Genomic DNA, 14,949 nt, shown 5'->3' on the forward strand with positions numbered 1-14,949 from the left:
ATGGTCATTATATGGTACGGAAAGTCAGTAAATATTTAATTTTTTTAAAATAATAATTAAAAATATTAATATTTGATACACTTTAACATATAAAGAAGAATAATTAAATAATTTTATATATTAAATATATATCTAGTATAAATTCTAATTAAAATCACATATATGTATAAAAATTAAAATAAATATAAATAAAACGATTGCTTACTTCATTATATCTGAACACTTGATTCACGTCTTTGAAATTCCATAACCTACTGCGGTTTCCAGGGTCTTTAGATTCTTGACAAACAATGTTCTTGCCCATCTCTTCAAGCATATCGTGCATAGAAATTTTTTCACAGGGTTCAATAGCAAGCAATGTATTCATAAAAGATTTTTTAAAGGGTCTAATATCAAGTAGGCATTTATCGAGCAATTTGTTTATTCCACACACTGCACCCTCGTACTCGCAACTTAGAACATTTTCTATATCTTCCTTAGATTCTCCTTTAAAGAAGCATGCTATGTCAAGAAATATATCCCTCTCTGGTTTACCCAACCCCTCAAAACTACTCCTTAAAATTTGTAAAATTTCTGGTTGGCCATATTCCTTTAGCTTATGCAACTCGCTCTCCCAATCCTGTTTAGACTTTTTATATAGTTGAGAACCCAAAACCTTAAGAGCAAGAGGATTGCCTTTGGAATACTCCATAAACTTATTAGATAGATCTTCAAAATCACCATCAGGATTCAACTGTTTAAACGCAAATGTAGAAAAAAGTTGCATAGAGTGATCCTCATCTAACTTCTTTACCTCATATATTTCCTTAGCTCCTCCGTTGTAAAGCACTCGTCTATCTCTAGATGTTAGAATGATTTTACTTCCATGACCAAAATGTCTAATACCCAAAAAATCTATTTGGTTTGCGTGACTAACATCATCGAGAACAACAAGCACCATTTTACTGTTCAGCCTCTCTCGATACGGGGATCCTATTGAAGGGGTGCTTATACGAAGATCATTTTCATTTAATAGTTTAGAAAGTAGTTCATCTCGTATGGATTTCATCCCTTGTTTTTCTGCGCTCTCTCTAATGTTTTGAAGAAAATAACGATCTTCAAACTTCGAAGAGTTTTCATGAAATACGACATCAGCAAGGGTAGTTTTGCCTATGCCTCCGGGTCCCCATAGTCCTATTACACGACTCTCTTCTTTTTGGATTAGACCCAAAACCAAGTTTTTCTGATAATCTGTTCCAATCAGTTGGTCACAGACGCTTGGACTAGGCAAGCTACTCCTCAATTTTTTGGTAACATCGTCAATAATCTCCTTGATGTACTCCGTTTCAGGTCTAGCAAATAATAAGTATCTATATATTTATAAACTAAAAAAAAATGAGTATAAGAAGAAGAGGAGAAATGTGAATAGTTACCTGTCGAATGCTATATGCCACCCTTTCAATTTTCCGACTTCGGTAAAGGCTTTTTTCCATTGCTCTACTTGTTTTAGCCCTTCTGATTCATGCTTTTCAAAGGATGTTTTGAAAGTCCCACCAAGATGTCGCACATGGGAAGGATTAACATGGTAAAAGATGGGAAGAACAGCATGTTTTTTATTGTGCTTGCCATCCATGATGTCACAGAGTTCAGCCAGGCATGACTTGGAAGAAGCATAGTCTTCAGATAAAACGATTAGTGAGATGTACGAGGCTGCAATTGCATTCGAAAGTGCTTGCGAAAGTTGTTCCCCTCTTTCCAATTTCTTTTCATCGAAGAATACGGATATTCCCTTGTGTTCTAAAGCTTGGAGTAGATGAGCGGTGAAGTTAAGGCGTGTGTCTTCACCTCTGAAGCTCAAGAAAACTTGATGCTTCGTTAGACGAGAGGATGAAGAAGAAGAAGACGCCATGAAAGAAGGATGGATTGAGTTATGGAAGCAAAAGAGAGAGAAACAGCAAGGGAGCTTTGCTTTGTTTATATTATTATGATACATAGTATTATAGATGCCGGTTCTTCCCTTGTCCCCATGGGTAGGTAAAGATTCGAAAGTTGGTAAGAGAATGAATTAAATAAAACAAAACTTTGACATTGTTTAGCCTATGTTGAGTTAAAGTGGTTCATATGGAAGAGTGTCTATAAAAGTTCAGAAAAAAGCTCATTTCATAAACTTTGATATTTTCTCTCTATCATTTTGAAGAAAGTAACGATCTTCAAACTTTGATGAGAAGAGGGTGACGAAGAAGAAGCCATGGAAGAGTAGTGATTGTGTGGGTTAGGAAAGAGGGAGGAGAAGAAAGCGCAATGCTTTACTTTGCTCGGCTTCTTTTATTCATAAACATGTGATCTCCCAATTCTGAAAAGTTCAGCTGGTTCTTTGTTTTGTTCTTCACATATATTATATTAACATTGGATTCTTTTTTATCGTAGAGCTCAAAATAATTCTCGCAGTCAAACCATAACTTCAACCCATGTATCTCCAATCCTAACACTCTTCTTTTTAATAAATTAAATAGCGAAAGACACGGATATGCAATTTCCATGTCAAGGTCTTCCAATATGACAAAAAGTAGTTTGGGCAGAAAGCATAATCCATCTAAACACTAATATTCAAATCAGTGTTGTATTAAAAAAAACAATGGTCTGGACAAGAAGTCTAGGGTCTAGAATTTGTATAATGAATTATATGATCAAATTATTCGAAATACTTATTATTATGGTTTAGATTTTCTAATATTTATTATTATGAGTTTATTTTTTAATATTTATTATTAGAAGTTTATTTTTATAATTTATTTTTTAATTAAAAATCGATTATATTATTATTTAACTTAATTAGTAATATTATAAAATTTTAAATATTATAAAGACATGAAATCCTATGAAAATTGCGTGACCATGTCTGAAATATGTGGACACTTTCCGATTTGAGCAAAAAGGGCACGTTGATCTCACCTTATTTTTTTGTATTATATAAATAAAATAAATCTATATTAGTAGTATGAAAGAATATGAAATGGCCACGTCACCATTTTTTCCCTATCATCCACAAACTTTAAACTGTGGATTAGTTGTGGGTGAAATTCATCCAACACTCCAAAACTAACTCAATCAAGACACTGCTCGGCCGTTAGTTTTGGGTGAAATTCATTCTACACTCCAAAACTAACTCATCACTCTCTGTATCTAATACGAGAATAGAGTAAAATAGACTAATTTATCACTTTTTATAACATCTATAGAGTTTTTCTAAATTTTGTATATAGTGGTTATGAGAAAGGAGTCATCGATGGTAAGAAATGAAGAACGATTGGTGTGCGTGAAGAAGAGATGAACAGCGGTGATTGTGTTTTACTAAAATGTGAAAATGAATTACACAAAATGCTTGGGTCTTTAACCCATTATAAACAGTACTTACATAGCATCACTAAAGCAAGTTTAACAACTTGATCTAACAAACTAACCAACCTTTAACAAATTCAGTTAATTTTGACTAACCCAATACCAACTAATTACATTTTATTATATTATATTTCTAACATTCTTCCTGCTTCTTCTACTTGATCTTCTTGGAAGAAAAAAATGGCATCCAAAAGAAAATAGTGTCATCTTCTTTTTTCTTTATTCACCTTGGTTCTTTGCCCTTCTTGAAATTCACCTTGTGATTTGAGAGTTGATCGAACAATGTTGCAAGCCTAGTGAGTTAAAACTGTGAGCTAGAATTCGTGTACATTGAACAATTTTTTTTCGTTGAAATAAGCTTTCTTCAGCTTCTCTTTTCTTCAAGAGTTTTTTTCCTCTTATTCTTCATATTTACTTTCATTCTTCTTCAATCTTTTTATTGGAAGAAAAGTTGTTAAGCTTCGAGCTCCCGGGTGCAATTTGAAGTCTCTCTTGGACAAGAAAACACCCTATTTTATCTGGTGAAATAGAGCAAGGCTGTTAAGCTCTTAAACCCTCCCCAGAAAATTTCTTCTATGGTAACTTAGCTGTTAAGCTTTCAAGTTCCATGTCAAACTTTGGAGAAGAAATAATAGTCAATGTAGAAACTAAAATGTCAATAGCTAAGCAAAGCAACATTGTACCAATGTCCATTATTCAACATCAACTTACTAGTTTCCAACCAGCAATGCAACACATAACAAAACTTGTCCTCACGCAGCAGTGAATTGGACTCACAGTGTAACATCATAAACTATGGGTTAGTGACTAAATCGTAAAGTTTCAGAATTTGGTGACTAAAGTAGAAGAATGGAATAGTTCAATGATTATTTGGAAATATACTTGAAAGATGTTAGTAATTATTAGATGAATTGAAGGGCAAAAGGGTCATTTGCAGGGAAAATAATTAAAGATGGTTATATATTAAACACGTGAAAGAGAAAAGAAACAAAGTGGTTTCTAGAGTTCTCTTCATCTTTCTTTTTCCTTCACGCTTGAAAACCAAGAGCTAAAGGTGAGTTTTCTGATTTTTGAGTTTCTGGTTAAATTTAAGGTTGAGTTTTGATTTTTAAGTGATAGTTAAGCTTAAGGAGAGCTTAAATTGTTTTGAAACAATAAGATGAAGAGAATAGAGGAAATTAAAGAAAAGAGAGGAATAAGTGAAATCTTGAAAGAGGGTTCTTTAATGAGGTTTAAGAGTGAATTTGACTTTTCATCAATCTAATTAACATGTATGAAGTGTTAGAATTGAATTTGTAACATGTTAAAATTTGGGTATGATTCTTGAATTTCATAAGGAGGAGAGGATATGGAGGTTAAAGAAGTGATTATTGAGTAGAAATGAGTGCAAGTATGTGTATAAAAGTTAGGATTATTAAAGGAGGCGAAAGATGAAGATTTGAGCTGAAAAGAGAGTGAATTTCGTGTTCAAGATGTAATTTCTGGGTAGTGTGCATCGATGCATCTTCAATGTGTATCGATGCACTCTCAAATAAATGAACATCGAATGCAATTAGTGCATCGATGCATAAGAAGTGCATCGATGCACCCCATTAAAATACAAACATCGAATGTAAATTGTGTACTGATGCAGGGGTAGTGCATCGATACACATGTAAAGGGATGCATCGATACATTGTAGAATGTACCGATGAACTTCAATGAAAATGGAATAAATCTTTATTTAAGTCTAAGAAATGATAGATTATAGTATATTAATTGGATACTGATGATATCAATACATGATTTTGTAGACATCGATCGAAAGCAAAGTTTGGATAGGTCGACAAAGTAAGATACGCAAGGAAGAACAAGAGCTCATGAGTGTTCATTGAGACCAAGTGAGTACATGATATTAAGTGTACATTATGTATAGGGAATTAAGACTTGCTATGAGTCTAATTCCAAAATTATGTGATTAGTGGTACGAAAGCATAAACATGTAGTGATATGGTGATAAATGTATTGTATATGAGTAAATGCATATGTTTAATTGATTGAATTTATCTTTATATGACCTATGTAAATGTATGTATATATGACAATAGGTTATGTGATCCCATGAGATGAAATATATATGTGAAAGTGATATGACTTATATGTGTTTCTACTAGAATGTTACATGATATACTATGTATGCTAAATGAGTGATGTGAATACATGATAGTGTAATAAGCTAGGTTAAATGTTATAACTGAATAAAGGGATCGTGTGAGAGCATGTATATGCAAACATCTGTTATGTGAAAAAGAATACAAGTAAAAGTGAGAAGCTATATGATAAGTGAATGTGAATTACATGGAACTATGCTACGTGAAAGTAAACTATGTGTCTACGTGAATATGTGAAAAGATATAAAAGGTAACACCCATGTAATGTGTTATGAGAGCTATAGGTATAATTGACATGCCAAGAGTCGAGGGTTCTACGTGGTCCTATGGGACATAGTGGTCCTACGGGACATATGTGTTCTACGTGGTCTTACAGGACATAGTGGTCCTACGGGACAAATTCTATGCGCCCCTAGTGGGAATTATACGAGCTGTGGTGACAGCATAGTGCACAACCCTCTATGTACTCACATACCTTAAGTTCTCAAAAGAGTGCATGGCTTTAAAGAAAATCAATAATTGGTATGAGAATATGTGTGTTTATTTGTGAATTGATATCTGTGTTATGTGACATGTATAATGATAATTTTGGAATCATATGATAATGGGAATAAGGATAATGATAATGAGATTATATGTGTTTTTGTAATATAAAGTGATATATGGGCTATGATATGATGTTGGCGGATAAGAGTAGCAAATAATAAGGACTAACGGACATATTGGTAATAATGGAAATAATTGTACATAATATGTATAATTTGATATGATGCTACGTGAACTCTTTGTGAAATCATATATGTATATGTGTGTATTGGTTATATGAAAGGATAAATGCTTTTGTATGCGATAAAAATACTAATTGTTTTTTTTTTTGCACGAAATATGTGAATAGTTTCATTATATGTTTTATATGTCTCACTAAGTCATCGACTTAGCGTGTGAATGCTTCACAAATAGGTTTGAGAAGCTAGAATGGATGTAGCGTGGAGCAAGACAGGTTAGTATCTTCCTTACGATGATCAAATCAGAAACATATTGAACATATGTATTTTGTTTATAGAGTTTAGTGGCATGTAGTCACAAAATTTAAATTGAATACGCTCTGATCGGTTTTGAAGAAACAATTTGATGGTAATTATTATATGAAGCACCCATTTTCTTAAATGATAATTTAAGATTTTACAGAATTTGTAAAGAACAGAGTTTTGAAAAGCCAATGTGACATCTCGGACTCGGATCGGGTCGGATACGGGTTGGGGGTGTTACACACAGTAATATCACTGAAGCATTTAGTCGAACACATTGGAGGCATGCACACAAAAAAACCGTAATTTCCTTGTCACTTAAAGAACCAAACACTAGAGGATCCAATCTAACAAAAAATCAAGAATTTCATCCACCGTGGAAGTTATGGAAAAGAAAAGTGAAACTGCTGAAGAACATATGACGACAAATTAAACCGTTCAACACTATTTTCTCAACATGCATGATTATTCAACAAGCTCAATTGAAGCAGAGAAGCGCATAACAACCAGAAATCAAAGTGACAAATAGCAAGTGGGAAAATATAACAACACCAACCATTGGCAAACAATTGATGAAACCACACTATCAAGAACGAAAATCAGATATTAATCAAGCCAGAAAACTAATAACACATCACCAGTCACACTCATCAAAAGATGAATTCTAGCTGTCAAACTAATTCAGATTCGAAATTGCAGAAAAAAAAATCGATGTCAAGGAAGAATAAAGTAGCTCGTTGATGCAGGAGTGAAGCTTAATGATCGAAACAACAACACTGTCAATGACGGTGGAATAGCAATCTCACTGTGGCATCAACGACGTGAGAGAAAAGAGCCAGATCGTCAATTGATGGTGCAACAACTTAATGAAAAAAAATGGTGTTAGGATCGTTTTAGCGAGTGATACCATGTGAGAAAGGAGCCATCGATGGCAATAAATAAAGAATGATTGGTGTGCGTGAAGAAGAGATAAGCAACAGTGATTATGTTTTACTAAAATGTGAAAATGAATTTCACAAAATGCTTGAGTCTTTAACCCATTACAAACAGTACTTATATAGCATCACTAAACCAAGGTTAACAACTTGATCTAACAAATTAACCAACCTTTAACAAACTCAGTTAATTTTGACTAACCCAACACCAACTAATTACATTTTATTATAGTTCTAACAGTGGTGACAACGAGTCGGGACGGGAACAGTTATACATTATCCAATTTGCCCCAACACTTGTGAGTACGATTTTGGGAAATACTCATTATATGTTTTGAATATTTTTTTGTACCCATACTCATACCTTACGTATCCCTGCGGGTTTCGTTTAATCCTCATTCCAAAAAAAACATTTTTTAAATCAATGCAACACCTAAAACTTGTAAGCTATATCAGATTGTCTCAAATTGGTCTCTATTTATAATATGAAAGTTTCAAACGTTAATATTCATCTAACACCCAATATATATGTACAATCTTAACCATTTTCAATCTCAACAAATCAATGTATATTAAATGAGAAAATATATAAACTTCAATTTTAGTTCCTTTGAGATGTAAAGTGGCAACACGTAATCTCACAATATTATCATATATGATTTTTTATTAAAATGTATATTAAGGGTATATAGGTAAATGATTATAAATATATTTTTAAAATTTTGTAAAATATCAGGGATCCCTACAGATATTTTTCGAGGATCCCTATAGTTATTCACATGGGTACGATTAGGTTATCTCCGTGGTTCAGATATAGCAATCTCTGTCTCCTTTCCCATTTGACATTCGGGGATAAAACTTTCCCCATCCCTATTCCCGTGAGTGAAGATTTCGGTTATTCATCATCCTGTTGGTTCGAATCCCCACATTTTTCGATTTTCCCCACGTGATTGCCACCCCTATTTGTATATAATACTTAGAGTATTATAAATTTTAAATTAAAAATCATTGTATGTTTAAATGAGTTCAAATTATAATAATTTAAATATAACAATAATATTATTATTAATTAAATTAAAATCTAATAATCAATTTTATTTAAAAATCATAATTTATTTTCAATTAAAAATTGAATAACATAATAATAAACAAATTGAAAGACGTTACTCATATAAACAAGTTTACCCAATACAATTAAACAAAAAAAATTCAAATGATTTTAGTAACAAAATAGAATATTATTTATTTTAGAAGTAATGAGTTCAAGTAGTTATTGCATCTGTATGATGTGTGTGCTCAAATAATTAAAAAAGAAAATAATTGATCAAACAATAGGGGAAATTCTAAGAAAAAGCATACTAATATAAAACTAAAAAAGGCGCGACGAGGAAAAAAAAGAAAATAATAGAATGTTACAAAGTATTGATATTTTTACAAAAGTATATATATTTTTAAAATTGAAAGTTAAAATATTATTTCTCATGTTTTTCTTTAAATTCGAAAGTATCGGTACCGATACTTTCGAATTTAAAGAAAAACATGGAAATGCGAAGGTTGTAAAGTATCGACACTTTTCCAAAAGTATCGATACTTTTAACTTTGAAAGTTAAAATATCATTTTTCATTTTTTTAATTCTAAATTATTGATATTTTTCCAAAAGAATCAATACTTTTAAATTCGAAAGTTCAAATATTATTTTTCATTTTTTAAATTAAAAAGTATATATATATTTAAAGCTTTTACGTGAGTGCATGCAAGACTTGCTCCACTCTCTCAAAAAATTATTCCAACACTTTTTATATTTTAATATCGATTTCTGATTTCAAATATTAATATTTAAATCATTAAAAAGTGTTGATTAGTGAGAATAAATATTGATATTTCTGTTTAAGTATCAATATTCTAAGAATGGCCGACTCTTATTTCCATATATAATGGGGTAAGGGGGAGGTAGGATAGTAGGCTGCCCCCAACGCCAGGTTGAGAGCAGCTTCCATAGGAGACCTCTGAATTATGAATTGCCCACCATGGGACTCGATCCCATGACCCCAAGGTTAACTCAAGTCCGTCGACGTTTCTTTTATGTAAAACAAAGAGCATATAATCATCATTTATATTGTTTTGTGATATTCAAGTGTTTTATCAGGCGTTTTTTTGAAAAATCACCGGTGACCGGTATATTTACCGATCTAACACCGGTCAGACTATATTTCCCGATCTAACACCCTTAGCAGTAAAGCGCGTCCCCTGCACCGCACTATATGTTGATTTGGCGCCACGTGGGGTAAGGCATACCCCCTGAAGCGCCTTATGCTGACATGGATACAGGTGGATAAAGCGCGACCCCTGGGGCATGCCTTACACCACGTAGGAGTATAGCACGGGGCAGGGGTCGCGCCTTACCTTTAATTCTGATTTATATATAGCGCGGGGCAGGGGTGCCATACCTTTAACTGATATAATTATATAAGGCACGGTGTAGGTACCGCGCCTTGTAACTTTTCCCGGCTATAAATACCCTTCTCCTCGATTAAGTTCCTCATATCTCCTCACATCTCTCCTCTCAACTTATAAATTAATACAACAATTCCGTCAATGAGTCAATAATTCAGACAATTTTCTCATATTTTATTCAGAAGTTTGTTCGATTTTTCATTATAAGGTAATTTTGTGATAATTTTTTTAATATATTTATTTTTATTATGATTATTTGAAAAAATATTATACTAATTGCTGTCAATTAATTTTTGTGTTGGTAAAATTAGAAAGCGGGAATATACGTCGAAATAGTTTTGTGGTACAGGTAATAATATAAAATTATATTATTTAAATTATTTACGTTTATGTGTAAAAAAATTATTTGTTATATTTTCGTTCATATATTATTTATTTAATCAACATTGTTTCAGTTGTTTTTTGCAGATATAATATTGTCGCACTTTTAAACTCAAAGAATGACTCGACTTTCAGCTATTATTTATTATGATGGTAAAATTTGAGAAGATGAAACCGGCGTTGTTTTCGTATCAAATAAGCGTGTTAAAATATCATTGAAGAGAAACATAACTCTTGAGGAGCTGATAAAAAGATTTCGAGGAAGATTCATGTTGGAAGTAGTAGAAGAATGACTTCATTACAGTACAAATTTCCAACATCATTGTTGCCATTAACTTATACAGCGTTCGAACTTTTGAACAATGATGATATTGAAATAATGGTTGAAGCTCAAAGTAATTATTCAGACGCCGATATTGAGATGTATGCAAATTTTATTCAAGTGTATGTCGTTCGGGGTCAATCATTAAGCTCCCACTATGGGCCGGCTGAACAAGTTGACAGCCCGATGATAGTAATGTGTAATGATTTAATGCCATAATGGGGAGACATTCATCCACAACTCCTTACGTTATGTACCGAGGTGGGTCGACGAACAATCCGTATGGCAACATCGCGTCCAGTTCAAGGGGAATGCATTCATCTGTAAATCCGTTTGATCTTAATATGGAGATGTCATCGACGCAACCATCTGTGCAGTTTCCATTTGACACGATGGCTTCAAGCTCTAAGGGGAGACATTCGACTGTGAGCTTTTTCGATCTCAATGTCGATATGCCTTCTAGTTCAAGGGGAAGGCGTGTAAGTAGTAGGTTCTTTGACCTAAATGTGGAGCGCATGGAGGAACCATCATCTCCACCAGAAGAACCGCTTCGTGAGCCTGGTGCGGATGGTGCTGAGACTGTACTATTTATTCACCTAGAATCACCGCAATTCAACTCCGATGATGATGAAGTTCAGGAAATATGGCATAAACTGACCCTCCTGCACACATGTATGAAGATGATTATGGTGCAATGTACGGGCCAGATTTTGTGGATATGCCTCATCTCGGTGACTATGGATATTACTCATCAATAAATAATGGTGATTTATCTTTAGGCATGGAGTTTTCAAGCAAAGAAGAAGCGACGATGGCTATAAAAAATTACAATATCGTAATTATGTTCACTTCAAAGTCAACCGATCAATGACCAAAAAATATGTATGCTACTGTGCCCGACGCGAAAACGGATGCAATTGGATGGTTCGCGTATCGAAAAGGAAGAAGAAAAACAACATATGGGAACTAACAGTATACAACGGTCCTCACACATGTTGTGCTAGAGGGGTCAACCAAGATCATCCCAACTTGGACTCTGAAGTGATATGCCAATCCATCATGCCCATGGTAAAAGCAAGCTCTCATATAGTTGTTGCTGTGTTGATTTCAACTATACAATCGTAGTATGGGTACACTGTCTCCTATAAAAAAGTTTGGTTGGCAAAACAAAATGCCATTATCAAACTTCATGGAGAATGAGATGCATCTTACAACGAACTTCCAGGCTGGTTTAGGCTGGTACGGAGGTTGAATCCTGGGACAATTGTGGACTTCAAAACCTCCTATTCATACCATAATGATCGAGTTCTCCGCGATCGATGCCAATTCTACCGGGTTTTTTGGACTTACCCACAGTGCGTTAATGCTGTCAAATACTACAAGCCTATGGTCCAGATCGACGAGACTTTCTTGTATGGAAAATACAAGCAAGTTTTATTATTGGCAGTTGTCCAAGATGGAAATAGCAACATTCTTCCAGTTGCTTTTGCTCTTGTCGAATGAGAAGATACAGATTCTTGGGCTTTTTTCCTCCGAAATTTATGTGCACATATTATCACGAGGGAAAACATATGTGTCATTTCAGATCGCGGAGCTTGGATCAAAGCATCAATGGAGTCTTTGGGTCCAATGTGGAAACCACCCTTTGTCCAACATAGGTATTCTCTCCGACACATTGCTGCGAACTACCATGGAAGGCACAAGAAGAATGATGAGCGTCAATTAATTGTGCACATGGGTAAGTGAAACTGATGTAGTGTGTTTTCTTTTCGATCGTTTTAATTTTGCAAAAAAAGCAAGTTAGTAAGTTATACATTTTTTGATCAGGTTACTAACTACTTCCTCAAACGTTTGAATCAATGCTTCAAGATTTGCGGGCGAAGAACGAGGAAGGATACGATTACATCAGCCTCATCGATAAAGAAATGTGGACGAACGCATATGATGGTGGATATCGATATGGACACATGACTACCAACTAGGCAGAGGCAATCAATTCGACCTTTGGTAAAGACTATATATTTTCGCTTGGGGGCGCTTTTTGCGAAGCTCGGGGGACAAGCTCAAACCTGGATACAAGGCGGTCATATCTATCACCTATATTAGTTGCAGATCTACAGAAAAAAATTATGCATCAAATGGAATGTCTGTAACAAGCTTCTCTAGAAGGCATGAAATATTTCGTGTCACAGAGTTGTCGCAACCTCTTCAAGGGATTGATACCGTGTTGTTAAGAGTAAATCTAAGGGACAGAACGTGAAACTGTGGGTTTTTTCAAGCTCTGAAGTATCCATGCTCTCATGTGATAACAACTTGCTCGCATACACGTCAATACTATAACCATTTTCTGGATCCCGTATACCTACTATCTGAAGTTTTTAAGGTATACGAATTTGAGTTTCCCCCCATAGGTAATGACAAAGACCCTGATGAGGTTCAAGATTGGCTTCTGATTGTACCAAATCCGAGTTTATTGAGGGAGCGTGGTCGTCCAAAATCCAATCGAATTCATTGCGATATGGATATTCGAGAAAGATCTAGACAAGACAGAAGATGTAGGCATTGTAGAAACTCAGGACACACTAGAAAAACATGTCCACTTGTGTTGTCATCAAGTAACAATTGATGAGGAAATGATGTATTTGTTTATCAAATAATAATTCTTGTACTTTAATTTGCATTTACTTCAAGTTAATGTCATTCGATAATCGCTGATGAAGATTAAAAAAACGATACAATAATACGAGATTGGACTTTTGCGTTATATGTGATTATAATAAAAGAGATAATAAGTGACAAACTTAAGAAAGTTATCGAACACAATCATTAAATTTTATCAAACTGATAACAATTTGGTATTTCAAAATAATTTTAAATACAACAAACTTACAATAAGTATTAAATGGTAAATGATAACCAAATTACAATAATTGATATTAAATGATAATAAACAAAATTAACTGAAATACATTAAAAAAAGTTCAACAAATTTTAAAAAATAAAGTAAGTATTAAATGAGAAATAATAAAAAATTACAATTAAAAAGTCCAATAAACTAAATACAAATACAATAAAAAACAAAATCTATCGATGCCTGCGACGCGAATGTGTTCCGTAGGGCGGTGGTTGTCGGTCTCGAGGATGATTTCTTTGTATCACTGGTTGTGACTCCTCGCTGTCATCATCATCACTATCATCGTCGTCGTCGTCGTCCTGAGTAGGTACATGAGGAGCTGATGACGATAAAGCACCTCCATAGAATAAGGACCCTGGAGGTGTATGACTGACTATCCCACCGGCCTGTAAAAACTGTGAAAACTCATAAAACCCAGACATCGCTGAGTGTGAAAACTGTACAGGAGGTGTATGTGCTGCGACCATGGGTGATGAGGCTGAACCCGCCAAATATCCAGTATATGAACCCCAAGTGGGATCTGTAAACATAGACCCATAATAGCCTCCAGGAGGGGTCATCTGTGACGGTGGCGGCGGTGGGGTCATAAAACCAGGTGATGGTGGCAGCAGCGGCATCGGGTAAGGGAATGGCGGCGGCGACATCTGGTAATGGAAAGGCGGTGGCGGCATCATATATGGCTGCGGTGGCTGCTGTGAAGGTCCTGTTGGTGCAGCTGAGGATGAACCAGAAGCACCTGCTCTCCGTCCACGAGTCGGGGGATGATGGTACTGTGTCGGTGAACGTCTCTGTCGACGTCGCGGAAAGGTCTGCCCTCGTACATCCTCGGGAAGAAGAAACGGTTTCCCGTTACTTTTGAACCTGTAACATCCCAAACTATGGGTTATTGACTTAATTGTAAAGTTTTAGAATTTGATGATTTAAGTAGAAGAATGGATTAGTTTAATGATTTATCTGGAAATAAATCCTAAAAATTGTTAGTAAGTTATTAAAGGAATTAAAGGGCAAAATGATCTTTTTATCTAAAAGATAATTATCTTATCTATTTATTAAGAGATAAGCATGTAGGGAGATATTTCTCCAGAAACTCTCTTATCTTCTTCTTCCTCTTCTCCCGTATCTCCAAGCTCAAAGGTGAGTCTTCTACTTAGTTAATTTCTGGTTAAATTTAAGGTTTGGTTTTGATCATTAGATGATAACTAAGCTTAGGGAAAGCTTAAGTTATCTTAAGATTGAAAGATAAAGAAGTTATAAAAGATTAAAGAGAAGGTGTTTCTAAATGAATTTCTAGAAAAGAGTTGATAAAGGAATTTTGATATGGAATTTGACTTGTTATCAATCCAATTAAGACATACGAAGTAATATAATTGGATTTGAAACATGTTG

At 34.4% G+C, this 14,949-nt stretch overlaps 1 protein-coding gene across 1 annotated transcript; it reads right to left on the bottom strand.

The window, feature by feature from the left end:
* Positions 1–205: 205 nt before the first annotated feature.
* LOC120208704 (disease resistance protein RUN1-like) lies at positions 206–1,888 on the bottom strand (the record flags this gene model as incomplete). Its single annotated transcript, XM_039207916.1, has 2 exons — positions 1,413–1,888; positions 206–1,349 (listed from the first exon to the last, which is right to left on the bottom strand). Coding segments are annotated over exons 1-2 (1,620 nt in total), but the record flags the coding sequence as incomplete, so codon positions are not given.
* Between the last annotated feature and the right edge of the window lie 13,061 nt (positions 1,889–14,949).

Source organism: Hibiscus syriacus, unplaced genomic scaffold (assembly GCF_006381635.1).
Source record: "Hibiscus syriacus cultivar Baekdansim isolate YM2019G1 unplaced genomic scaffold, ASM638163v2 tig00016922_pilon, whole genome shotgun sequence".
NCBI lineage: Eukaryota > Viridiplantae > Streptophyta > Magnoliopsida > Malvales > Malvaceae > Hibiscus > Hibiscus syriacus.